The 25,503-nt window shown below is 39.9% G+C and overlaps 1 protein-coding gene across 7 annotated transcripts in view; it reads left to right on the forward strand.

The window, feature by feature from the left end:
• Positions 1–25,503, forward strand: part of rims2a (regulating synaptic membrane exocytosis 2a) — a 190,394-nt gene that overhangs the window by 157,796 nt on the left and 7,095 nt on the right. For 6 of the 7 annotated variants that reach the window (XM_066645209.1, XM_066645245.1, XM_066645234.1 and 3 more), the window contains one exon: positions 1,462–1,706. In XM_066645209.1, coding sequence (XP_066501306.1) covers positions 1,462–1,706 — 245 coding nt within the window. Of the gene's footprint in view, positions 1–1,461; positions 1,707–24,322; positions 24,689–25,503 lie in introns of those variants that run through there. The other variant, XM_066645216.1, reaches the window with a different exon arrangement.

The following is a 25,503-nucleotide window of genomic DNA, read 5'->3' on the forward strand; positions in this document are numbered from 1 at the left end:
ATGAGGACACAAGTTGGAGCAATAAGTAACTCCGTTGTAACTTCCTTCATGTGTTACGGTGTTAGTTAGTGAAAGTTTTATTGACGAAAGTAATCAGGTTTTTGAGTTACTGAGCATTGAGCCAGGGTTGGCAGCTTTTTGTAAGTTACAGAGAGAGAGAGATGTGTGACTTGATTTCACGACAGTACAGTAAACGTGAATTACACTATGCAACAGGTAGGGGGCGCTCAGGAGACAAAAAAAAAGCTCATTCTTACATTGTATTCCTTTAATGTAATATGGCTGGTCCTAGTCTTGGCCAGTGCAGTGTCTTTCCCGCTTTCAAAAACTATCAATGTCCCATATGAAAATCCTCACCTCAAGTACGAATAGGCAATGATACGTTTTATGATAAGTTTTATCACTGCAATAACATTCAAACTTTATTTTTTTTACTTCTTAATATTTGTATCATAAAATATCTAACATTTTAAACTATATTCCTAAGGACCAAGACCTAAATTAGCACTCGGTGCTGGGACTTGTGGGTGTTGATGACTTGAGTCTGATTTTCCATTGCTGTCATTTCTCTGAAACAACATCAGCAGCTCTCTTTAGTTCAGAAGAGTCCAAAGAACCTCTTTCTTCAGGATTTTCTTGTGTTCTAATACGAGCCTTAATTTAACACCCGATTCACCTATTCAAAGGAGTGCAGTCACTAATGATTATATTACTAATCATATCATTTACAGGTCAGTTTTGTATGATTTTGCATAAATCAGTAAATGTCTTTGATGCATTCATCAAGTAATTTTATTATGAACTTGCCACAGATATACACACCATTTTAAATAACACTGCCTACTATATTTCTAATAAATGAAGGATTGAAGCATTTGAAGTCATTAACTCACGTGTGCATTTTAAATTTTGAATTTCATAAACATAAAATCTGTAACTCCAAACCATCATGCATCAGTGGTACAGATTTCCTCATTACACACGAAATGGCCTGAATGCTAACAGCTCCCATTATGGAGAATCTGCGAAATGTGTTTTCACTCTCGTTATCTCACTCCTTAGCAGTCAAATAGCATTTGGATTTCCACGACACGTGTCCTTGTTTAATAAAGTAACCTATTTATTCAAATAAATGCAACAGCCCTAATCAATAGGCCAAGATCTTGTGAACATTAGTAAATTATGGTTGGAGCTATACGTTGTAGAAAGGTAGATCTCCCGAAGTATATTTAGGCAGCTGTGCTCTGTATTAAAATATAGGAATATGAGGAAAACTGTGGTCTTTTACTGGTCAAATTTTAAATCGTTTACCTTCCTCCTAACCCAGAGCTCCTTTGGAATCCCTTGTTCATGTCTTTCCTTCTCTCCCCCCTTTTCTCCTCCCTGTGGACCCTGTCCCTATCTCTCCTTCCTTTCCCTTCCATGTACTCATTTCCTTTGTCGATGGTGGCCCACTGACAGCGAATTTACATCCAAAATGAAAAACAGGCAAATGGGCGTGACGGCTGGAGGTAACATGACCAAAAGCACCAGCATCGGGGGAGACATGTGCAGCCTGGAGAAGACGGACGGCAGCCAGTCAGACACAGCCGTGGGCCTGGTGGGCACAGACAACAAGAAGAGGCGCTCTAGCATTGGGGCCAAGATGGCTGCCGTAGTAGGCATGTCTCGCAAGAGCCGCAGCGCCTCGCAGCTCAGCCAGACAGGTAAGATGATGAACTCCATGTCTCTGTCTGTCTGTCTGTCTGTCTGTCTGTGAGAGTGTGTTATCTTCATTTTCCCATCTACTCGTCTTTTTTGTGCCTTTTTTTTTCTTTATTTCTTCCTCATGTGTTAATTTCCACTAATCCTTCCCTTTTTATGAACTTTAAGATGTTTTTGCTAGAACTCTTTCTATCCCACAGGTCTTATTTCCCATTTCTTTTACAGCTAAAATGTTTAAACTAGAGATGGGCGATAAAAACACTATCACTATCGCAATTCACTGTGACAATAAACTTTTTTAGCATGCTGTGGATATGAGAATGCATTAAAATGAGATTTACCAGTGGGTGTTATAGCCATTCAATGATATGTTAGGTTTTTAGAGAAGGTCTTGATTAAATGAACTTAGTGACATGCAGTAAATGAAACCATGAACTAAAACAACAGTTCTGTGTTTTGTTTTGGTTTTTTTTGTTGTTGTTGTTGTTATTTTGCAGCTGTGAATGTTTCAACTCCAGACCCTCAAAATATTCTGTTTGCTGTTTCATTAAAATGCAGAGTATTGTAATGTTATTGTCCTATCGCTCACTGCATTTGAACTTGCTGCAGGATTGGAACCAAGCAAGTCGTGAAAGCTCACTTCATTTCTCTCTTTCTAAATAACTGAGATTCTTTCTTCTTCAATCTTTTTCCTCCTTTGTTCTTCTCTCTTTTCTTCCTTTCTTTCTTTGTTGTTCTTCTCCATGGACAGCTGCTGATTTGCATCACTCATTACCCAACTATATAGTTTCTTTTCTGAACCAGAGGAGGTGGACCTTTTGGCATTTCCCAATCTGAATTTATTTTACTTTCAATCTCAAAGTATCAGAGACTCTGTTATGACCATGGCTATCATGTTGCCATAGCTGCTGCTTCAGCCCTGGCTCTTTGCTAGTTTTATTTATAATGGTAGGTTAGGTGAAAGTGGTGGGTGTTACTCTCACAAATGTCTTTGTATTCATTCACAGGTCTGCAGGTGTTCACTGTGAAGTGTGTGTTGAAGCAGCATGTGTTGTTAACCCCTGCCTGATTAGTTACAGTTATTTACACATGGCCATAGTTACTCCATAGTTACTGCTTGTAAATTGCACTTATCTCCAAAAGGTAACATTGTCATAATTCATGCAGTTTTATTAGTTAGAATTTTCAGCTCCTTAAAAGGGCCGTCTAATTACAAACTTTAATACGCAAAATCTGTTTTTGCACATATCGCTTTTTTTAACCCATTGTTTCATGATTTATTAACTTAAGTAAGTGCCTAAATTGTATGAGGATGTTGACAACCAAGCGGATATTTATTTTTCACAAGGTGAACCCGTCATCTATAATTCAAAATAAAGGACTTGTAATAGAGAAGTTGGTGAGGGATGTACAGATTCTTGGTTCCTCACAAATTAGCTTTTGACTGTAGACATAACTTTCAGTTTAAAAAATTAATTTTATATATATATATATATAATTACATGTATATTATATATAATTTACTGAATAGTGTTGCGTTTGAATTGATTGGTAATTTGTTTTTTTTATTATTATTTGAATCCTACCTTCAAGGCTATATGTCTCTTTTTCATCGTGTTTTTAAAAAAAACACTTGTGCCACTCAATGCATCCAATCTTATTATGTATTTCGTCTTTGTAATTCAGGGAATACATTACCAGAATCAATAGTCATTGGCCTGAGAGTCATGGGAAATGAGTGAAAGAGATACATAGAGAGAAAAACAGCTAGAGGATATTTGATGTTAATCGATTGAGTACGTGAGTCAGCAGTTCCTGCTCACATTCTGTTGCTCCATTTTATTTGGTTACACAAAGAAATGTGAAAAGACCCACTTTGAGTTACTATCTTCAGCCGTTCCTCTGCTGTTCTGTGCTCTTGCATGCAGTCTTCAGGTGACCCATAATCACCAGCAGTCCACCCACTCGGGGTCACAGCATGCATGGAGCCGGTGGTGACGCCCACATGTTGGGAAAAAAAAGGGAAAAAAGCCTGTCAGGCAGCTCGTGATGGCCAGTGCACATGGCCGGCTGATCCGACGGAGAACTTTAATAATTTGTGCTGATCGCCCGGGGGCTCGATCACTCTGTCATATCTGCAGACACAGTCTCCGGAGTCTGAAGGGTCTGAGACAGCCAGGAGGGACTGATGAAGTGTGAGCAGACATCCTTCCAGATGGAGGACTGTCAGGCAAATGCCAAAAATCTAGGTTTATTATTGGAAAGTGATTTGGTTTTAGGAATTCTAGAAACGTGTCTTCTATAATTACTAGTGCTACAACTAGAATGTGGAAACGATTCACTGAATATCCCTAACAATATTCAATAATATTAAAACTCAAAAACAATTAGGAATTTAAAAGAAAAGCAAACCAGAGAGGTTTGTTTTATTGGATGGGGTCAAAGACACAGTGAGATGTTAGGGGCACTAACATTTTAAACATTGTATATGTAACCTACACCGATGTGCCATTTTTTAAGCAAGATACAGTTCAGCATTTTCCATGTTTTGTTTTTTGTTTATTTTTTGTTTTTTTTTATGTTTAAGACACAGCCCGGTGGCGCAGCAGGTAGTGTCGCAGTCGCGCAGCTCCAGGGACCTGGAGGTTGTGGGTTCGAGCCCCGCTCCGGGTGACTGTCTGTGAGGAGTATGGTGTGTTCTCCCTGTGTCTGCATGGGTTTCCTCCGGGTGACTGTCTGTGAGGAGTTGGTGTGTTCTCCCTGTGTCCGTGTGGGTTTCCTCCAGGTGACTGTCTGTGAGGAGTTGATGTGTTCTCCCTGTGTCCGCGTGGGTTTCCTCCGGGTGCCCCGATTTTCCCCTACGGTCCAAAAACACACATTGGTAGGTTGATTGGCGATTCAAAAGTGTCCATAGGTGTAAGTGTACATGCCGCAAGGTAAAAAAAAATTCCTTTCTATCATATCCATTTTCAGTCATAATCTCTATTTCTTGAAATGGTTTAATTCAGGGTTTATAAACCTTAGTGCTATCCAGCGTTTACCCCAGTTTTGATGGGAAACAAGGCTGCTTCACTTTCGGAGATGCTGTCAGTTTACCCAGGACCACGCCACAATCATAGATAAACAGAAAGGGTCATAGTTGATCCACTGTTTACAGTGGGGTCTGATCAACCTGCATTGAGTTTCGTTGACCACGGCCCCAGAAAACAAACATTCAATCGCAAATTCCGTTTTCTATTTTCAAATCAGAACTTGAATTACATGTTTGCTGCGCTATAACACTTCTGTGCTCTTTCTTGAGCTTCATAAGATTGACATACCCATGAATGTCATCGCGTTTTATGCTGAAAAAACCTGTTCTTTGGTTCCAACTGGGAACCAACCTTTTGTTTTCTGAGTCTGTTTATAATGGTGGAAATGTGCCAGATGGTTCTACATTAGCGAATGGAACTGTCTCCATGTTGGTGGAACAGGGCTAAGCACTCCACTGCTGTCTTGTAAGCACCTGCATCGTTGCAACGTTACATATTTATGTCGCGGAGTAATACCAGAAGAGCTTCGGTCAGAGTGCCATTATTATTGCACTCCTAGAATGTCTTGGCACAGGTGTGCTGTCACTGTAAATCAATAGACCAGAAATTACATGCAGGACCTAAAGTAACTCTGTTATAATATTCTATAATGTGGAAAAAGACAGCAGTATACGTATATTGACATGAAAAGGTGCTAATACATGCTCACTACTTCTCATTCTGGATTTACTAGAGCTAATGCAGCACAGTTAAGTGATTAAATTATGTTGTTCTTACATGGTGTAGTTACTGATTGTGGCATAGTCAAACTACATGGCTATCTTCAGCCCCCGTTGGATATGGGTAGAATATAGGATGAATAAGAATACAGAAAGCTTAAATCTAGGTTCAGATATTTGATGCAATAAATAGAAAGTCTTAACCAGTGAGAAACGTGCTGTTTTATTATTCAACAGTGCGCCGCAGAGATTCGTCTGCTTTAAGCTCGGCACCTGTGAAGAAAATATCTGGCCTGTCCATGTCAGACCTTAAAGTGTGCTGTTTCCCAAGACTCATACATTTACACTTACATACACGTGCAAACCATAAACCTTAGACTGCATTAATATTTGAAGAAGGCTTTTCTCTGCGCTGTACATGGAGTGCATATTCTGTTTCAGCTTTCTGCCCTAGTTCACTGCTCTTTACCCAGAAGGCTTGGCAGCTGCCTGGTGGAGGCATGTATTCAAAGGCTGGCAGGTTATTTCAGGATTTTCAGAGCCACTCAGCCTCTGTCTAGCAGGGCTCTGTGTTCTGTGCCTTAATGCGCAGAATCCCTTTCTGAATGCCTTCTGATAGAGCAGCACTCCTGTTCTCTCTCTCCTCTGGGACTGCAAACACTACCGCAGCATGAACACCAGTCACGTGCATTCTTTTCCTCACTCCCTCTCTCAGTTGTCCTCTTTGATCCTCTTTCTGTTCTTGCACTTTTTCTCCCTCAATCTGTCTCTCTCTCTCTCTCTTTCTCTCTGCTACTTACAAACAAATCATTTTTCGAGCAGGAAAATTAGTTTCTTTCTTCTCCAAATTAGAGGTTGAGAATCTTCATCACACAGTTTGCTGATCCTAAATGCTACTGTAATTCTTTTAAAATATTTCAAGGGACTCATGAGTGATACAGTTCTGTCTGGTTGGGTCAGATGACCTTCTCTCTTCTCTATCTCTTAGTATGATGCTATAGGTGTTATTCTAGGTTATTAATGGCAGTTCAGAAAGTCACTTAGGCTGATTTTTAAATTTAAAGGATGCATATGATAGCCTGGGTTGGCTCGGTGCTGCAGCAGGTAGTGTCGCAGTCACTCAGCTCCAGGGAACCGGGTGACTGTTTGGTCGGTTTCCTCTGGGGGCTCCGGTTTCCACCCACGGTCCAAAAACACACGTTGGTAGGTGGATTGGTGACTCAAAAGTGTCCATGTGAATGTGTGTGTGTTTGTTTCGCCCTGTGAAGGACTGGCGCCCCCTCTGGTGTGTGTTCCCGCCTTGTGCCCAGTGATTCCGGGTGGGCTCCGGACCCACCACGACCCTGAACTGGATAAGCGGTTGCATATAATGAAAATGAATGAACATGATAGCCTTCAACTTTTCAGCTTGGTAACATGAAAAGTTCAGAATGCCTCACACTGGAAATTGACGATTAAATTTCAAGCAATATATTATTTATTAATAAAAATGAACTAAATATCTGGAGTAGACAGATTAAATTAAGACTAGATTTTTACTTCATCTTACTTCATTGTTCTGACACAATAATATGACCCATATACAGTGAATTTGAAACTAGCATGTCGCTTTTAATTATCGTTTGTATCTATGTTTATTTTTTTTTTATTTTGTTTAAATGACCAGTAATTCATGACATGCAACAAAATATGCAAATTTAAGGATGCAAGAATAAACATGTACAGTCATACACCAAGAGGCTTGAGGGTGGAGGACAGGTTTAGAGTGGATAGATTGACTTTCTTTTGCCTTATAACCATATTTAGGCCACGTAGGTTTATTTATGATGAGTCTCAGTGTTTATTGGCTCTGGCCCAGTTTGAGCCATAAAAGCTTGCTACTACTTCTGAGTTTCTGGTGACCTTGTGAACCTTTGCGATTGTTCTCCTCCTCCTTGTTCAGTGATTCCTTTCTAGGATACAGCTTTATCCCAGCACATTAAGACTAAAAGTACACTTCCATCACAACTTTTATAGTTCTAACAGTATGATGATGTTAATGTAACACAACAATCAAGAACTTCAAACATGACGGCTGGCTTGATACCCAGAATGCCTCAAAAGACAGTAGCATCGCCATTTCTTTAAGAATTCACAAATCAAACTCATTTTCTTTAATAGAGTATTTACTTTTTTAGCATATTTTCATTTACAATCTCTTTGTATAATACAGAATTCATTTTCAACAATAGTAGCAAGTCCTGTCCTTGCCCATGAGCAGCAAACAGGACCAAGCCAAAGAGATCAAGTACAAAATGTCAGATCTCTCCCCTGAGAGGCCACTCTTTTCTCGTTTGTGTGCAGGCTTTAACATACATTAACCCCCATATCATATAAGGTTAATATATCATTTTTGTAAGTGAAGACGATGGGATGCCCATATGTCTGGCCATGCTAACCTAGGCCAGGTTCATCATACAACAGAAAGCTCTGTATTTCTTGCAGTTAGCTGTAATTAATCTTTGATGAAACAGCCTGCGGGATAGAGTTTCATAGGGTTCCATCCTGCTCATATTATTCATGAGCAAGCTAAAACCAGCATGCTGATTTATAACATTCAATTGTCCCTAACAGACTTGCAGCCCATATTCCACAGAGCCCTTTAACTTGCATAAAACTTGCATTCTGAGTCTGTATCAGCAGAAAAATACATTCTATAGCGCCATAAGCCCTATTTGGATTGGAATATTTTCAGATGGGACTAGTTTCTTCAGGCTATTGTAATGAATTAAGTTTATTTAATTTAAGAATGGGCATTTTTGTATGTAGCAAATATAGTATAAAGCATTGGAAATATTAGTACAGCACCCAGGCAGTATCCAGTAGAATTTAAAAGCTGTTAAATTGATACTCGTTTTCTTTGTGTGGGTAATGGATTGGTGCTGTGGATGTAATCTCATCTATAACATCTATGACCTTGCTACTGCTTCTCAGACTCTGAGCCATGTTGGATGCATGCCAAGGGCTGGACAATAATTCAGTATCAATATATATTGCAATATAAAATGTTTTAATAACGTTTTTTAAACACATTTTCAATATTTCAGTTTACATTATTTACAGCATCTATCACTGACTGACAGTCATCACAGGGCACTGCCCTCAATTTTCATTTTCAAAATATACGTTGTCCCTTTTAAAAAATAAAATAAAATAAATAACAAGATAATTTAAGCAGGACTTCTTTCAGCAAGGAATTGGCCACCTCTGAAAAGCTACGTGTGTGTAATTTGTTAAATTGTTTGACTGGATTCAACCATGTATTGTTTTAAGTCACATATATATACAACAATATATCAGTCACACGGTGCTATTTCAGGATGGATTTGTTGCAGAATTCTTTTTTAGACCATGATCTGAACCAGAATTTGTGATGATATTGGCAGCTCTCTCTGTCTCTCACATTCTCAGTGTGAAAGAATACGTGCACGTGCTGCTGTTGATACTCACAGTATTCAAAATTAAGCCTTGCACTAAGTCTCTGTCATTGAGCCGCCAAGTGTAAACTCAACAAGATGCTTTTTTTTTGGATTTTCACACTACAACTGGACACAGTCTCTTTTGTGCATGAGCCAAAACACTACTACTTGTCAACACCTGCCACTGTCTTAGGGCTAAAACTGAAAATATAAATCACTTTTACATAAAACAACAGTTCAATGACTGACGAAGATTAGCGTTACATAACTTAAGCATAAAACGTGACTACTCTGCCCCTGAGGCCAGTGCTCAGAAATATCTTAGACAAAATACTTTTATTAATGTTTACACTCCTTGAAATTGCTTTCTAGTTATTTTTTCCCTGAGTTTATATTGCTGTGCTGTGCTAGTGTTTGGAAGCGTTGCTTTGTGTGCATTTTTGTTGCTGTATTTGGACAGTACAGTGTGCAGTTTGGCAAGAATCAAGGCACTGGAGAAAGAAAGATGCTCAGCTGGTTTCTTTTATCTTCTGATCTTCACACAGCGAAAGAGAGATACAGAAATGACGAGTGCATTCTTGAACAGAGATGGACAACAGATCGGGGGTGGGGGAGGGGATGGGGTTCCATCAAAGCAGTTTCAAAACTGCCTTTATGTTCATAGTCTGCAGCAGTGGCACATAGCCAGTTCTAATTTTTTATAACTTAATCAATCGGTGGCTGTTTGGGTTTTCATAAAAACTGACAGCAGAAAAGGTAATAGGCATAAGCCGGGAATAGTAAGGTACAGAGGGAAGGCAAATAAGTCCCCAGTTTAAATACCAGAGAGTTGTCTTGGTGGTTCCAAATAATCCATATCAAATGTGTAATCCAGGTGAGTAGTTTTATTGTAGGTGCTGCCATTATAAAAGTCAAATTTGCCTTTCAAAATCACTGGTATTAAAGCAGTAAAAGGTTCCCAATGATAGAAATCAACATTCCTGCTGCTGACTCAGCTGCTTTTTGATCCAGTTTACCGGTATTAGCTGAGTCATCAGGTGAGCCTCCCTACAATTATTGATTGAAGTTAATGCATTTAAAATTGCTGAAGTGTATAAATTATGTTTCTTTGCACTCTCTGCTAGTTGAGTCTAGCTGACTGCTTTTGGAATAATGGATAATCACCAATGCCAGTTAATGACTGAGTTCTGCAAGGGCTTTTTCTCTTGCAGTGTTTTGTCTTGCAATTTGAATAGAAAGGAAACGTGCCAAGACCGACCAGATGAGATGTGTTCTCCTGAATGAGGTAGGTAGCTGCTCCTATAGTACACACAGCCTGTTTCTGATAAGACTGGGAATTGATTCTGAAGTGTCAAAGACTGTAATTGAGAGGTGTGGACGATGTGGGGAAATTGAAATATGCTGTTCCTGGCTTTCAAGAAGCAGGTCTATCATTGTAGTCTTCCAAAGTATTCAGACTAGGGGTGGGCAATACGGCCCTAATATAATATCACAATATTTCAGGGTATATTGGCGATAACGATATTTATGGCAATGTTAGAAAACACTGAAGAGTACTTCTGTTAATTTCAAAAACACACAATAAAATACACTTTATATTAGGATTTAATTATATAAAATTAAATATATTTGAGCCCTGTGAAGGACTGGCGCCCCCTCCAGGGTGTATTCCAGCCTTGCGCCCAATGATTCCAGGTAGGCTCTGGACCCACCGCGACCCTGAACTGGATAAGGGTTACAGATAATGAATGAATGAATTTTGTTTATTAAAGTTTTATTTTAATAACATTCAAAAGAGACAGAAAACGACTGAAATCACTCCGCCTCAGAGCCGTTTCCACCATACTTCACTGTGCCTAAATGACTCATGTAAAGAATATATGCCGTATCATGGGTGACTGTGACTTTATTACATAAACAAGTCAGAATATCACGATTATCACAATATTGATTTTTTTTTTATTGTTTTAAAAATTATTGCGAACGATACGATATGGCACAGCCCTAATATAGACATTAAAATGCAGGCTATGTTGGATTATTTTACAGGATTTAAGCATTTGAGCCTAAATTGTTGCTTAAAGGTAGCCTACTGTCTATATATTATTCCATTTTGAATGAATCGTGATGTATGCAGGGTTAATATGGCAGTTAAACATAGGGCCCGTGACATATTTACACATGAACCCTCATTCAGCTTATTGCAGTTTAGCTTCATTTGACTTCAGAAGGAGTCAGCCGCTCAGAACAGAAATAATGTATATACATCAGTCAATATAACACTGACTGTTTCATTCTAAGAGTTGTACATACTCCAAATAACACCTGTTCAGAATTCATTTAGCCCTCTTGTTTAGATTCTATATGGATCAGTGCCGTTTCTCGAGGTGTGAACACAACCCTCAAGCGCGCACACAGATACACAGACACATTCCTCATTTCTGCTTATGAGCAAGACAAATGGACTGAACCTGAGCTTACAGTAATTCATCATATCTCGAGCGCTCATCTTAACGCGATTCCTCGGCCTCCACAGGGCTTTAATTAATCTCAGCGGGCCTCTAAAGTGTGAATCCAGGCAGGATGATGTATGGGCAGGGCAGGAGTTTGCTAGCTCTCTTGTTTTTTGCCGTTCCTCTTCGTGAGGTCCAGGTGCGCTCAGGTGCATGGCGGCCTACCAGCTTCCATGCTGAGATCTCCCCTACAGAGGCTAAATCCTGTAACCTACATTCACTTGTGAGAGATAGTGAGAGGTTTGCGTAATCTCACTCCGAATCTTTAAGATTTTTTGCCCAGTTTGTTGTCCGTGGTTTGCAGTTGGATGTTTCTGGAGGATTAGATGTGGAGATAGGACTATTTCTTTGAGGTTATTGTGTGTGTAGTACAGTTTGGGAATGCTTCTTCGTGAATATAAATGGTGAATACACAATTCTAGTTTTTAATGGTATTTGGTAATACTAGTTTGAATAGCAAGATGATTTTAAGAGACCGTAACCAGAGGTTTTATTTTGTTGAAGAATGAGCCATGGTGTTATGTCTTGAATCCTCACATAGATTACACCATAGAGACATTTTATTTTATTTTTTTAAGATTGTCAGTTAGTGTTTAGGGGTGGTCGATATGACCCTAAAATAATACCACAATACTTCAGGGTATTTTGATGATAACCATATTCTTGGTGAAATGAACAAAACATTGAATAATACTTTTATTGATTCCAAGAACACACTGTTGCAGCCAAATAAATGTTATATTAACATTAATGATATAAAATTAAATATATGTAATATATATTAATAATGTTTAAAAACCTTTATTTTGCTTCAAATGTATCAAACCTTTGAAGAAGCGACAAAACAAATGTAAACATTTTCTTATTTTGTAAACAACAGTAACTTACCAAGATTTTGATTTTGTATAAAATAAATAATGTAGTATGAATCTATCACACAACCAAAGTGCAGAAATATAATGTGTGAATATAAACAGCAAACACAAACAATTATACAAGAAAGTAACATTATAGCTTTACAATAAATAACAAAACAAGTCAGTGGAGGTTATCTGCTGGGGTTAGAGCTCATTGGCTGTTGAACTCTTCTAACGGCATTTTATATTCCTCGTCCTCAACTCAGCCCTATAAGTGTTCTCCTTTAAGAATAGTGTGTGGAGGGTCCAGTGACACTGCATTTGTGGTAGTTTGAAATGTTGTTGGGGTGGCACAGAGGTGCAGCAGGTAGTGTCGCAGTCACACCGCTCCAGGGGCCTGTCTGTGAGGAGTGTGGTGTGTTCTCCCTGTTTCTGCGTGGGTTTCCTCCGGGTGCTCCGGTTTCCTCCCACAGTCCAAAAACACAAGTTGGTAGGTGGATTGGAGACTCAAAAGTGTCCGTAGGTGTGAGTGAATGTGTGTGTGTGTGTCTGTGTTGCCCTGTGAAGGACAGGCGCCCCCTCCAGGGTGTATTCCCGCCTTGCGCCCAATGATTCCAGGTAGGCTCTGGACCCACTGCGACCCTGAACTGGATAAGGGTTACAGATAATGAATGAATGAATGAATGAATGAAATGTTGGGATTCCCACATCTGTGCTGAAGCAGGTGATAAACTTCACTCAGCTTGGTAGCATGATGGTGTGAAAACAAATAAATCCATCAATCAAATGAAAGTATTTCAAATGTTAAGAGAATATATGCATAAAACTAGTGTAATGTATTAATTCATTTATGAAACTTGTTTTTGCAATGAGCATTAATGCACAAAAATTGTCAGTACATACATATTTGGGGATCAGTTTAGGACTTTATTGAACTGTTTTACTTGCATGGTGAGGCATGTGTCCTAGCTCGACATATCAGCTCTGAACCATTTCTTGTGAAGTGTGAACCGCAGCACATTTCAGTTTACACCCAATGTGTTTGTTCTGATTGAACTGAGAAATGTTTTATTTGAGTGTCAGAGTTTTTGGGCAAAATACATAATTGTGTAATAACCAAGTGATACCAGGTTTAATGAATGTTATAACACTAGCATGTCTTATGGAGCGCATTTGGCATCTAGTTCCTAAAGTCTATATAAGCAGGACTCTGAATGTATAAAAGACAGAACACAACCAAAGATGAAGTAGCAAGAAACAGAAAAAAACAAATTGCGCCGTTGTGTTACATGTGTGTTTAGTTTCTGAGCAAATCTAGAATATTCCCTTCCCATTCTGTTTGGTTTATTGAATCTGTCAATAAGCCCCCCACCCCCCTCCATAAATTCACAAGGAATCTTTAGACAGTGTCATCTCACATTTGACCACAGAAGCTGTCAAGTCAAGGTAAGGGATGGAGTTAAACCCTGCACATGCTAGGTGTCATCTTTCTTGGGCTCTCATTCAGGGTTCTCTTTCTCTCCTCCCTCCTTTTTTTTCTTGCCATCTGTCACAATTTGCACTGCTAAGGGAGTATCACTGCTTTGTGCATGTCACACGTTTTCTCTTGTCTTTCCAGATAACAGTTTTGCTGCTGATTTCAAAATGTCTGCTCGTTGATTGCTTTGATTTATTAATGCTTGGTATTTCCTCGCCCTACACACTTTATTAGAAACACCTGCAGGCCTGTGCAAAAATAAAAGCAACTTAATTTCTATCATTTTAAGTTAAAACACCCTATAAAAACGTATTATTCAGTGCCAGTAAAAGAACATAAACATTTTTTTTAGAGCTGAACGATACGGACAAAATCTATATCACGATATATTAATATATTAAGTTTGGTCAATACAGTATCATTCTGATATCAATGTGAACAGTATAGAATCCACTGACAAAACTTCCAAGAACAAACATAAACCTATTGGCTTTTTCAATATTTATATTTCGAAACTACATTTTAAACTGAGTGCTGAACTGACGACTGCACCCTGTAATGAACATCAGTCAGTGACAGGAGCTGTAAATAATGTATATTGAATATTGAAAATGTATTTAAAAATAATATGATTCTTATTGAAACATTATATATTGTGATATGTATTAATAATGAATTATTGCCCAGCCCTAATTAGTTTATAAGAAAGCAACACTGAAGCTTAACATGAATAATATGAATTATTCCAGAAATGCCTTTATTATAGCGTCTGTCGCTTGTATAACATTTTCTTTAAGTGTTTTAAAGAAATATACAGGAATATTTTTACACATGGTGGCGCAGCAGGTAGTGTCGCAGTCACACAGCTCCAGGGGCTCCGGGTGACTGTCTGTGAGGAGTGTGGTGTGTTCTCCATGTGTCTGTGTGGGTTTCCTCCTGGTGACTGTCTGTGAGGAGTGTGGTGTGTTCTCCCTGTGTCTGCGTGGGTTTCCTCCGGGTGACTGTCTGTGAGGAGTGTGGTGTGTTCTCCCTGTGTCTGCGTGGGTTTCCTCCGGGTGACTGTCTGTGAGGAGTGTGGTGTGTTCTCCCTGTGTCTGCGTGGGTTTCCTCCGGGTGCTCTGGTTTCTTCCCACAGTTCAAAAACACACGTTGGTAGGTGGATTGGCGACTCAAAAGTGTCCATAGGTGTGAGTGTGAGTGAATGTGTGTGTGAGTGTGTGTTGCCCTGTGAAGGACTGGCGCCCCCTCCAGGGTGTATTCCCGCCTTGCGCCCAATGATTCCAAGTAGGCTCTGGACCCACCACGACCCTGAATTGGATAAGCGGTTACAGATAATGAATGAATGAATGAATGAATTTTTACACATCTTCTTAGGTTGAATCTTAAAAGCTGGTCTCATACTCTGAGTAGTCCCAAACACATTCAGTATGTGTCTTTGTTGTCTATAATGATACGGGAGTGTGTGTCACTGCTTGGGTGAGAGTGGTCCACACCCAAATACATCCTGAAATTAGTGGCTATCATCAGATGGACTAAATATTATATTGTAACTCGTCCTCACTGCTACAGGTTAAGCTTTCTAATAAATTGAGTCATAGTATTCTTTTCTGTCAGAGAGCATAATAATACAGAGTTATACAATATGGCCTGTGATATTACGATGGGGAAGTGATCCATAGCCCAACAGTTAGAGAAGGCGGCTCTAGCTCAAGAGACAAAGTGCTGGTCAAATGTAAATGCAAAGGATACAGTCTGTTGTATGATCTTAAGTGACATTCCTGGCCGAGTGCCTTTAGCCTCATGCCCATGTGAATCTGCAGGAAGGGCACAGGCAGGAAAGAGACAATGTGCAGAAGTGAGGGGTGCTGCACAGGATCAAGATAGTTATCAGACGATGTAAACACGGCCGTCTGCTCCATTAGGACATGTTTATCCACACACCCAGTCATGCTGCAGTGTCTGGAGCCTCATCAGTCACACGCGTGAACACACACACACACCACTGTTCAATCTGCTCCGCAAACCAGACATACCTAAGCCTGCCTTTCGGGATGTTATGCCTTTTTCACCACTGTCACAGGTGTGGAATTTTTTTTAGGATTCCCAAAAACATGAGTGTTTACATGCTTCCAGACACCATGCCTATTTTAGGCCTGACATGTTTTATTGTCTGCTTATGATTGTTGGATTCTTGTGCCTTCCCAAGCTGTGAGGCAAGCTACTGGCTCCCCGCTGCAGTTGAATCATCTTGTTTGGCTTTTTGATCATCAAGCGTATGTTCTTGCACTCATTAAATTTGGAGCTGCTCAGTGCTCATTTGTAGCATCTGGCATGAGCACAACTCCATGATTTGTCTCAGGCCTGTTGGAGGATTTCATTAATTTAGCAAAAAAAAGGGCTCTTCATGAGATGTCATGTTTGTTCGGTTGCGGCCCTGACAGCTGTTTTGCTTACGACATTCTGTAGTAGATGAGCAATCATTTTTAAGAAAACAGCTTGACTTAGTTTATGATTTCTTTAATGCTTCCAGAACTTTTTGGTCACAATATGGCTCCTTCTTCATAATACACAGATGGTGAATCATGTAATACCAGCTTAATACAAAATTTAGAAAAAACCCCCACTCTTGTAATCGTGAATAAATGGTGTTATGCTTTTAACCAGCTAATCAGATTATTTAGATGATTCCAAAATTACAAAAAAAAAGCCAAAGGTCATTGAGAAAATGTTATAAAACTTTCTGATAATATATTCTAAATGTTTATTATAGAATAAAAAGTACAGTGGGCAGCATGGTGGCGCAGCAGGTAGTGTCGCTGTCGCACAGCTCCGGGGTCTTGGGGTTGTAGGTTCGAGCCCCACTCCGGGTGACTGTCTGTGAGGAGTGTGGTGTGTTCTCCCTGTGCCTGCGTGGATTTCCTCTGGGTGACTGTTTGTGAGGAGTTTGGTGTGTTCTCCCCGTGTCTGCGTGGGTTTCCTCCCATGGTTCAAAAACACAGACAATGAATGAAAGCCTAAATTGTACAGTATATAACAACTGAAATATTGTATAGCGTGCTATTGTATTCATTCATTCATTGTCTGTAAACACTTATCCAGTTCAGTGTCGCTGTGGGTCCGGAGCCTACCCACAATCACAGGGCACAAGACAGGGACACATCCTGGAGAGGGCGACACACACTCACACTTTCACTCACACACTCATGGACACTTTTGAGTCGTCATTCCAATACTTTTGTGTGTTTTTGGACAGTTGGAGGAAACCGGAGCACTCGGAGAAAACCTATGCAGACAAGGGGAGAACACACCAAACTCCTTACAGACAGTCACCTGGAGTGGGACTCTGTGTTATTGTATATAGTTGTAAAATGAGAACAAAATATGATTTAGATGAGGGGTGCTACATTTTTTTTCACAATGCAGCCCCTTTTGTTGTTGACAAACATTTCACAACCCCCCCAACTCACATAATAAGATGCCTTTAGGGTGCACTCTTGAAGTGGAACTTTTGATACCACAGTAAGACTGTGGGACCCAGGTTATAATCCCCTGGTTAAATTCTTACATCTTTTCTGTAGATCATACAGCACCAGTGTCTGCACTTTGCTTTACACTAAGTAGTCTATCCTTTGAGGAGTTAGCCAACCCAGTTTTTTTTCAGTCCAGCGTTAAATGTTATAAAACTGCTTCTTCTCACGACAGGGCGTAATGATTTTAATGCACAGGCCTGTGGAAGTGGTAGGGTTAAAGGGACCAAAGGAAATAGTGCCCAGGCTGAGATTTGATCAGTAAATCTAGAGTGTGTTTAGAGCTGTTAAATGTTGCTAGTTTAATAGTGTATGTGTGATTAATTGGCTTGCATAAAAAGGTTTTAGAGCTAGAATAAACAGTTAAAGACTCAGGGCATCCTTTTTATTCCGGCAGGCAAGGCCACAGAGCTACAGGCATTTACACCAGTGTGGAATGAGATCTTATGAGGAATGAAGGGCATTCTGTAAAGCATTTCTTAAATAATGCACATTTTTCCACCACCCATTAAAGCTTGCGTTGCATTATTACACCTTTTAAATTTTTCAGTAGCAAATATTCTGTTTGTTTTCACTCATAATTAAGTTGTAGCCTGGCAAAATTATTTCAAAATTTTTGCCTGTAAGAGGCACGGGTCACACAGAAAATGTTGCGACACATGCTGGTAAGATAAGATAAAACTGATTTTGTCACTGTCATTGATCCTGAAGGAAATTGCAGTGTCACAGTACTCTACATTGTGCACAAGAGAAGACATACAGAAATATAAAAAAAAAATAAAGAGAGCAGGGATATAAAAGTGGGTTATAGAAGTCAAAATAGGTGTGGCACAGCAGTGCTATGAAGCTTAATATAATAAAATTGAAGAGGGTCTATATAGATATGAGTTCTGTATATGACACATACAAGAGCAGCCTCAGCAGGTATAACACTAAGAAAAAGTGAAAAAAAACAAAATGTCTATATAAATGAATCATAATTTACATGGCAAAAACAAGAGCAGCATTATTACTATTACACTAAATTTGTTCAGAGTCAGTGAATTTGTCAGTAAAAATATTCCTAATACTAGGAGCCACAGAGACAAAAATGGTCAGTCCAGAGAGCAGAATAATAATTTGGACAAGTCAAGTTTTATTGTCAATTCTGCATATGTACAAGACATACAAAGGATTGAAATTACGTTACTCTTCTCTCCAAGATGCAGTTACATTTAACAAAAATAGACTAAATTCAACTAAACTAAGTATATAAACATATGAAAGTGAACAAAAAGAAGACAAGTGCAGGACATACGATACCAGCAGCTCACTGATAGACATACATAAGACAATGGGACACTGACTGGAGACAATAACCTGATTTGGAGGTAGGATAATGGATGTACAAGGCAGTGTAAACAACAGTGCAAGATAATTGTAATAGAAGCAGGTAGGATAATGGATGTACAACTGTAAACAATAGTACAAGATAATCGTAATAGAAGGAGGTAGGATAATGGATGTACAAGTGTAAACAATAGTGCAAGATAATCGTAATAGAAGGAGATAGGATAATGGATGTACAAGTATAAACAATAGTGCAAGATAATCGTAATAGAAGCAGGTAGGATGCTGGATGTACAAGTATAAACAATAGTGCAAGATAATCGTAATAGAAGCAGGTAGGATAATGGATGTACAAGTGTAAACAATAGTGCAAGATAATCGTAATAGAAGCAGGTAGGATAATGGATGTACAAGTATAAACAATAGTACAAGATAATCGTAATAGAAGGAGGTAGGATAATGGATGTACAAGTGTAAACAATAGTGCAAGATAATCGTAATAGAAGCAGGTAGGATAATGGATGTACAAGTGTAAACAATAGTGCAAGATAATCGTAATAGAAGGAAGTAGGATAATGGTTGTACAAGGCAGTGTAAACAATAGTGCAAGATAATAGTATAACAATTAAATAAAGTGAACAAGTGCATACCGGTTCTATTGAAGAGTCACAGTTCTGATGAGGAGCTTAAGTGACAAGTACCAATATAAACAGGACCGGTGTAAACAGTAGTGCTAATATAGGGACAAGTAACAATGACAATGAATGCATCATAATGATATAAATGACAGTATGGACTGGACATGTAACACTATGGTGTGGATCAGTACAGTTCAGACAGCAGATCAGTCGTGTCCCTGTAGTAAGGAAATTCGTTTTGAGAAGAAACAACCTCACTCATCACTGCTGTATCAGTCTTCCACTGAACGTGCTTCTCTGTTTGTCCACTGAAGTTCGCAGGGGGTGTGAAGTATTGTCAATAATGGCCAGCAGCTTCTTAAGAGTCTGTTTTTCTGCCAAAACCTCCAGAGTGTCCAGTTTGACTCCAACGTAAGAGCCAGCCTTCTTATCAGTGCACTTTTGTTGATGCTGTTGCCCCAGCACATAACAGCATAGAATATAGCACCAGCAACGACAGACTGGTAGTATGTCCAAAGGAGTTTAGTGGACACTCCAAAGGACCTCAGTTTCCTCAGAAAGTCCTTCCTTGAACACTGCATAGGTGTTAGAGCTCCAGTCCAGTCTGTCGTCCAAGTGCACATCCAGGTACCTGCAACTAACAACCACTTCCACTTCATCGATTGTGACTAGTGACGGGACAGGTCTGAGTTTCCTGAAGTCCACCACCACCTGAAGTCCTCTGTGGATCAGCTCCCAAAGTTTGTGACTGGAATATTCCCAGTATGAATTAAGACCATGGTGGTATTTCTGGTTTCTTAAAACCTTTACAAACCTAGCACCGTAACCGCACTTTGGGTAGCCTTGTTCACTCAACACTGAATGCCATATCCTATGGGGCTCCACCTATCCAGTCATATTATCTTTCATACAGTAGTGTAAAAAAATAATAATAATTTTAATGCTTCACAATCCAGAGCAGCCGATAAGGGGGAAAATCTTTAAAGGCACAGTAATAAAAACGAAAACGAAAGACTCTGTAATTTCCTAAGGGATAAAAGCAGTTTTATATGCTAATATAAAAGTATTTCCCTTGACATGTTTCTTGAAATGAATTTGTTTGATATATAAAGAACAAGATCTTATAAGGTAAAAAATAATAATAATTTTTTATTTGTATTTCTGTGAACAAACTACCTTTTCATATAAAATACCAAATGAATAGTAATATACATCACACTCGTGTCCCTCTATGGTTAATTTGCTTAAACAAATCAATAATATGTTGATATTGATATTATATAGGCTATCAGTATCAACTGAATGGTCATTTCAGTACCTTTGAGGTTTATCAGAGCTGGGCCAGCACCTAGTGTCCCGTTTTAAAAGTTTCCAGAAATGACTCTTGAGTGCAGGGTAAAAACAATTCACCCAGGTGACTCTTGAATGATACGTGCAGAATGTACATTGTAATATGCTCACACTCTCTCTCGCTATCCTAATGATGCATGCTTGACTTTTGCTTTCCTTTCGGACTGACACTCCAAGTGCTTTTCTGGCACATACAGCTAATGTAGTGCCAAACCTTTGCAAATAAACAGAACATTTTCTGTAAATATCATACTATTAGCAAAAAAAAAGGCAACACAGTGTAGAAACAAAACATGACTCTTTACCACACACACTATGTGTTAGTCAGATATTGTATTTGTAAACCATGCTGTGTTGTGATGAACAAACCATAGTTTCATCATAGTCTCGTTTGCAGTATTATACATAACCAAACTCACAAACGTCTTGTGCAATATTGTTTGGTCACATGGCATCTGTGTATCATCTGTGGGTGAGAAATGCTGAGCCTTGTGACTCACTGCCATATGGTCTTAACTGACCCATAAACGCATTTTAAGGCGTTCCAAAATACTGCAAATTACCAGCATTTTTTAATTACTATTTTAAGACAAATAGTGTGGGTCAGGTTTGATTTAAACACTAGGGTATTAAATATTTTAACACATACAAAATTAAATGGTACAATAAAGCTGTTTGTTAATTGGGCACTAGTCCATCACAGAGAACCACACACTCATACCTGTGGACACTTCATAAATATAATCAACAGACCTACCAATATTTGTTGTGTTTGAACAGTGAAAGGAAATCATAGACCTGGAGGTTGTGGGTTCGAGCCCCGCTCCGGGTGACTGTCTGTGAGGAGTGTGGTGTGTTCTCCCTGTGTCCGCGTGGGTTTCCTCCGGGTGACTGTCTGTGAGGAGTGTGGTGTGTTCTCCCTGTGTCCGCGTGAGTTTCCTCTGTGTGCTCCGGTTTCCTCCCACAGTCCAAAAAATCACAATGGTATTGGATTGGCGACTCAAACGTGAATGTGTGTGTCGCCCTGTGAAGGACTGGCGCCCCCTCCAGGGTCTGTTCCTGCTTTGCGCCCTGTGATTCCGAATAGGCTCCAGACCCACCGTGACCCTGACCTGGATAAGTGCTTATAGACAATGAATGAATTATTTTGCTGTGTAGGAAACTTTATTTTAAGATATCAGTTTGACAAGCATGTTTATGTTTAATATTTGAAGGACCTTGTAAACTGATTGGTAATTGAGCATGTGCTATGGCAAGAGGACACATTTGCTCCCTACGCAGGAGTGATGAACACAGTAATTGTCAGGTTGGCACGGCTGCTGTGTCAGTTTCCTCCAAGCAAAAACACTTGTCGCTTTACCCCGAGAACAGCTCAGTGCTGTCAAAACATCTCCGCCCTCCCCACCGCGCCTGTGTTGTTTAGATCTCCCAGCAGACTGACATTTGGCAAAGGATGTAAGCCGAGAGCGAGTACAGCATAGCTGAATCAAAATAGTGCAGTGTGGGGTCAAAATAGTGCAATGTAGCGTCTAATAAAAGTGCAGAAAATGCTACCAGGAGAACTACCAAAGCCCACTGCTGCTGAGGTGCTGTGGCTAGGAGTTTAAAGACAAAATGAGTTTTATTGGCAGGGTCTTTGCTATGACATGTCTGTTAGTACTGTACACCATGTCCTTCCTGATCCAGCCTGGGCAGTATTCATATTGCAGATGTGTATGTATGTAAATGACTCTCTAGGCAATGCCTGGATTGTTTACTGTGTGTTGTGCATATATAACACCAATGTGAGTAGGTACAACCAAAGCACAGCAGAGTCTTTAATGTAGTAGACCTGGAAATGAACAGTGTTAGGACAATACATAGGAATATGGTGTATATTAACCTAATATATTTCCTAACCTAATAATAAAATACTTCTCGTAAATTACTCGTGTTACTTCGTGTTCTCTCTGTGTCTGCGTGGGTTTCCTCCAGGTGACTGTCTGTGAGGAGTGTGGTGTGTTCTCTCTGTGTCTGTGTGGGTTTCCTCCGGGTGACTGTCTTTGAGGAGTGCGGTGTGTTCTCCCTGTGTCTGCGTGGGTTTCCTCCGGGTGCTCCGGTTTCCTCCCACGGTCCAAAAACACACGTTGGCAGGTGGATTGGAGACTCAAAAGTGTCTGTAGGTGTGAGTGAATGTGTGGGTGTGTGTTGCCCAGTGAAAGACTGGCACCCCTTCCCGTGTTCCTGCTTTGCGCCCAGTGATTCCGGGTAGACTCCGGACCCACCGCAAACCTGAACTGGATAAGCACTTACAGATAATGAATATATAATATAATCCGTGCTTGTGCTTTGGTCCGGACACTTCTAATTTCTCCAGTAGCAGAGCTCTCCTTAGAAGCTGTGGATAAAAAAAGGATAAAGAGCTCTCTCTCAAATCAGATCTTCATCCTTTAATGAATGTTTGCAATTAGTCTTCCCTCTGTACCCTCCTGTCTCTAATCCTGCAGTGATATCAGCGTAGACTCTCCATTTTAACTTTCCTTCAGACGGGTGTGTTCAAAGAGGCCGGCTCTTTGTATAAAGGTCATAATTGTGTAATAGGCTTGGCATTCTCCAGAAATCAATAAGCATTAGAGCTCTTACCTCTCCTTAAGCTACCTTTGTGAAATGAAGTCTGGTTTGTGCCGGTGCATAATTGACTTATTGGGTTAGCCTTAATATGTTATTGCTTTATTTCATTATTGTGTGCCTAATAAGCTAAAGTGCATTTAGGATTCACAGTGTAGACTCCACAACTATACAGATTGGTTTTCAGGATTTCAATATGTGGTAGAGATAACTGTTTAAATACTCCACAATGATGAAAATGTAGATATTTTAAAGCTGTAAAGAATCAAGAATGTCACTAGAGAACATTTAATATCTCCTTGTATTTAAAAAAAATCAGTGAATGAATAACTAGGCTATTGACTTAAAATGGTTCATCTTTACTCACACTAACACTCACACACTAACACACACTAACACACACAGACTAACACTCACACACTAACACACACAGACTTAACACTCAGACTAACACTCACACTAACACACACACACTAACACTCACACACTAACACACACAGACTAACACACACACTAACACTCACACACTAACACAACCAAGACTAACACACACAGACTAACACTCACCCATTTTGTGGTGCATTTTTAAACTTATTGTGCTTCACAATACGCTGTAAAGTCTTAATGGGTCTGTTCTCGGTAGCGTTCACGTTGATCAACACGCCTGCAGCAAAGTGATGGGTGGGTAAAAGGGTGAGGTGAAAGATTTGCAATTACAGAGACAAACAGCAGGCTCTGTTTGTCAGGAGAGGGGATAAGTAAAGAGAGGGTGGGGGTTCACACCTTCTGTGTGTGTGTGTGTGTGTGTGTGTGTGCGCATGTTGTGTGTTTTGCTCAGCACGTGAACGGAGAATGACTGGCATGTGGCCCAAAGCCAGTCTGGATGTCAGGGGCAGAGGAGGAGATGCTGACACTCCTAATGGCCCCACTCTCTATCTCTATGTTGCTGTATCTCTGGGTAGAGCTCATGCGCCCGGAGGACCATTCGAGGTGCTCATCCGCAGAGCATCTTCTGATTGGCTGAGGGAGGAGGGGCTTTGCTCCCCTCCCCTCCCCCTGCTATGCGTGTGTGTGTGTGTGTGTACGAGCTGTAGAAAGGAGCAGAGCCGAGATGAACAGAGAGCTCAGAGCGCATACACTTGTCTGTATTGGTGCATACTCAAGGGAGCGCAGCAAAAGACCTGTCCTTCATTGAACACCATTGAACCCACGTTGTCTATGGGCTTCAGTGCTGATTTGAAACAGATAGTTTTGCAACGCTAGTCAGCTTCAGCATCCATCTACATTCGAAACTCATCTGAAGCCGAAGTGACCATGGGCAGACAGAGCAACGATAGCAGCACAGGCTCGGCCAGCGGAGGAGGAGGAGGAAACGGCCGCATGCAGCGATCCCAAAGCCGCATGAGTCTGTCAGCCTCCTTTGAAGCTCTGGCCGTTTACTTCCCCTGCATGAACTCATTCGATGAGGAGGATGGAGGTAAGCGGCGAGGAGAACGGTGTTGAAGGAAATGGGTTTGCATCAATCAGTGTCTAATAATGGGCGTAGGATTGAGTCTGTTGGCACTGTTGCTAATGTAGTAATTGGTTGCATGTTGTTTCAGGTGTAAGATGGTGGCCTCATTTCACAATGTCTTGGAAAGGAATTAGTTTTGCAGGTGCATCATGACTAAAACATTACTATTAATAATTAAAACAATTACATTTTACTTACTAAAGCTGAACCGAATGGTCACTTCTAGATTGCGCTGCAAGGTCGATGCAGAGTAGAAATGCTGGTTGGTAGGATTCATAGCCCAGGATTTTATTTTACATATTCTTCAGGTTTAAAAAATTCAGTCTGTGTGGATGTGTATTTTTGAAAGCTATTGGTATTGTTACATATTGTGCTGAATTGACATTATCTCTTTACATATTTGTGTGGTTGGTTGCTGCATTGTGCATGAGTTATATGTGAATATATATATAATTATGGGAGAAATACTGATTAGAATAACCACATGCATGTTGTGTAAATTAAAGATGCATTGTATTCAGTTTGGGGAAAAAAACTGATTTGAAAAATGATGTGCAATAACAAATCATAATAAATAACAGAACCTGTGTGAATGAAAACTACTCGCAGACGACACTGCACGTCTCGCTTTCAGCATGAGATCTTGTGCTCTTGGTTATGCTGACCTTGACGCTTTCAGCATGCTTCCTTTTTCTCTTCTAATTTCTCACCATTAAAAAGAGAACATAAAAATCCTCTCAGGACGCGTTTGATATCTTTAATCTTGTTAAATTAAGAAC

Source organism: Hoplias malabaricus, chromosome 1 (assembly GCF_029633855.1).
Source record: "Hoplias malabaricus isolate fHopMal1 chromosome 1, fHopMal1.hap1, whole genome shotgun sequence".
NCBI classification, from domain to species: domain Eukaryota; kingdom Metazoa; phylum Chordata; class Actinopteri; order Characiformes; family Erythrinidae; genus Hoplias; species Hoplias malabaricus.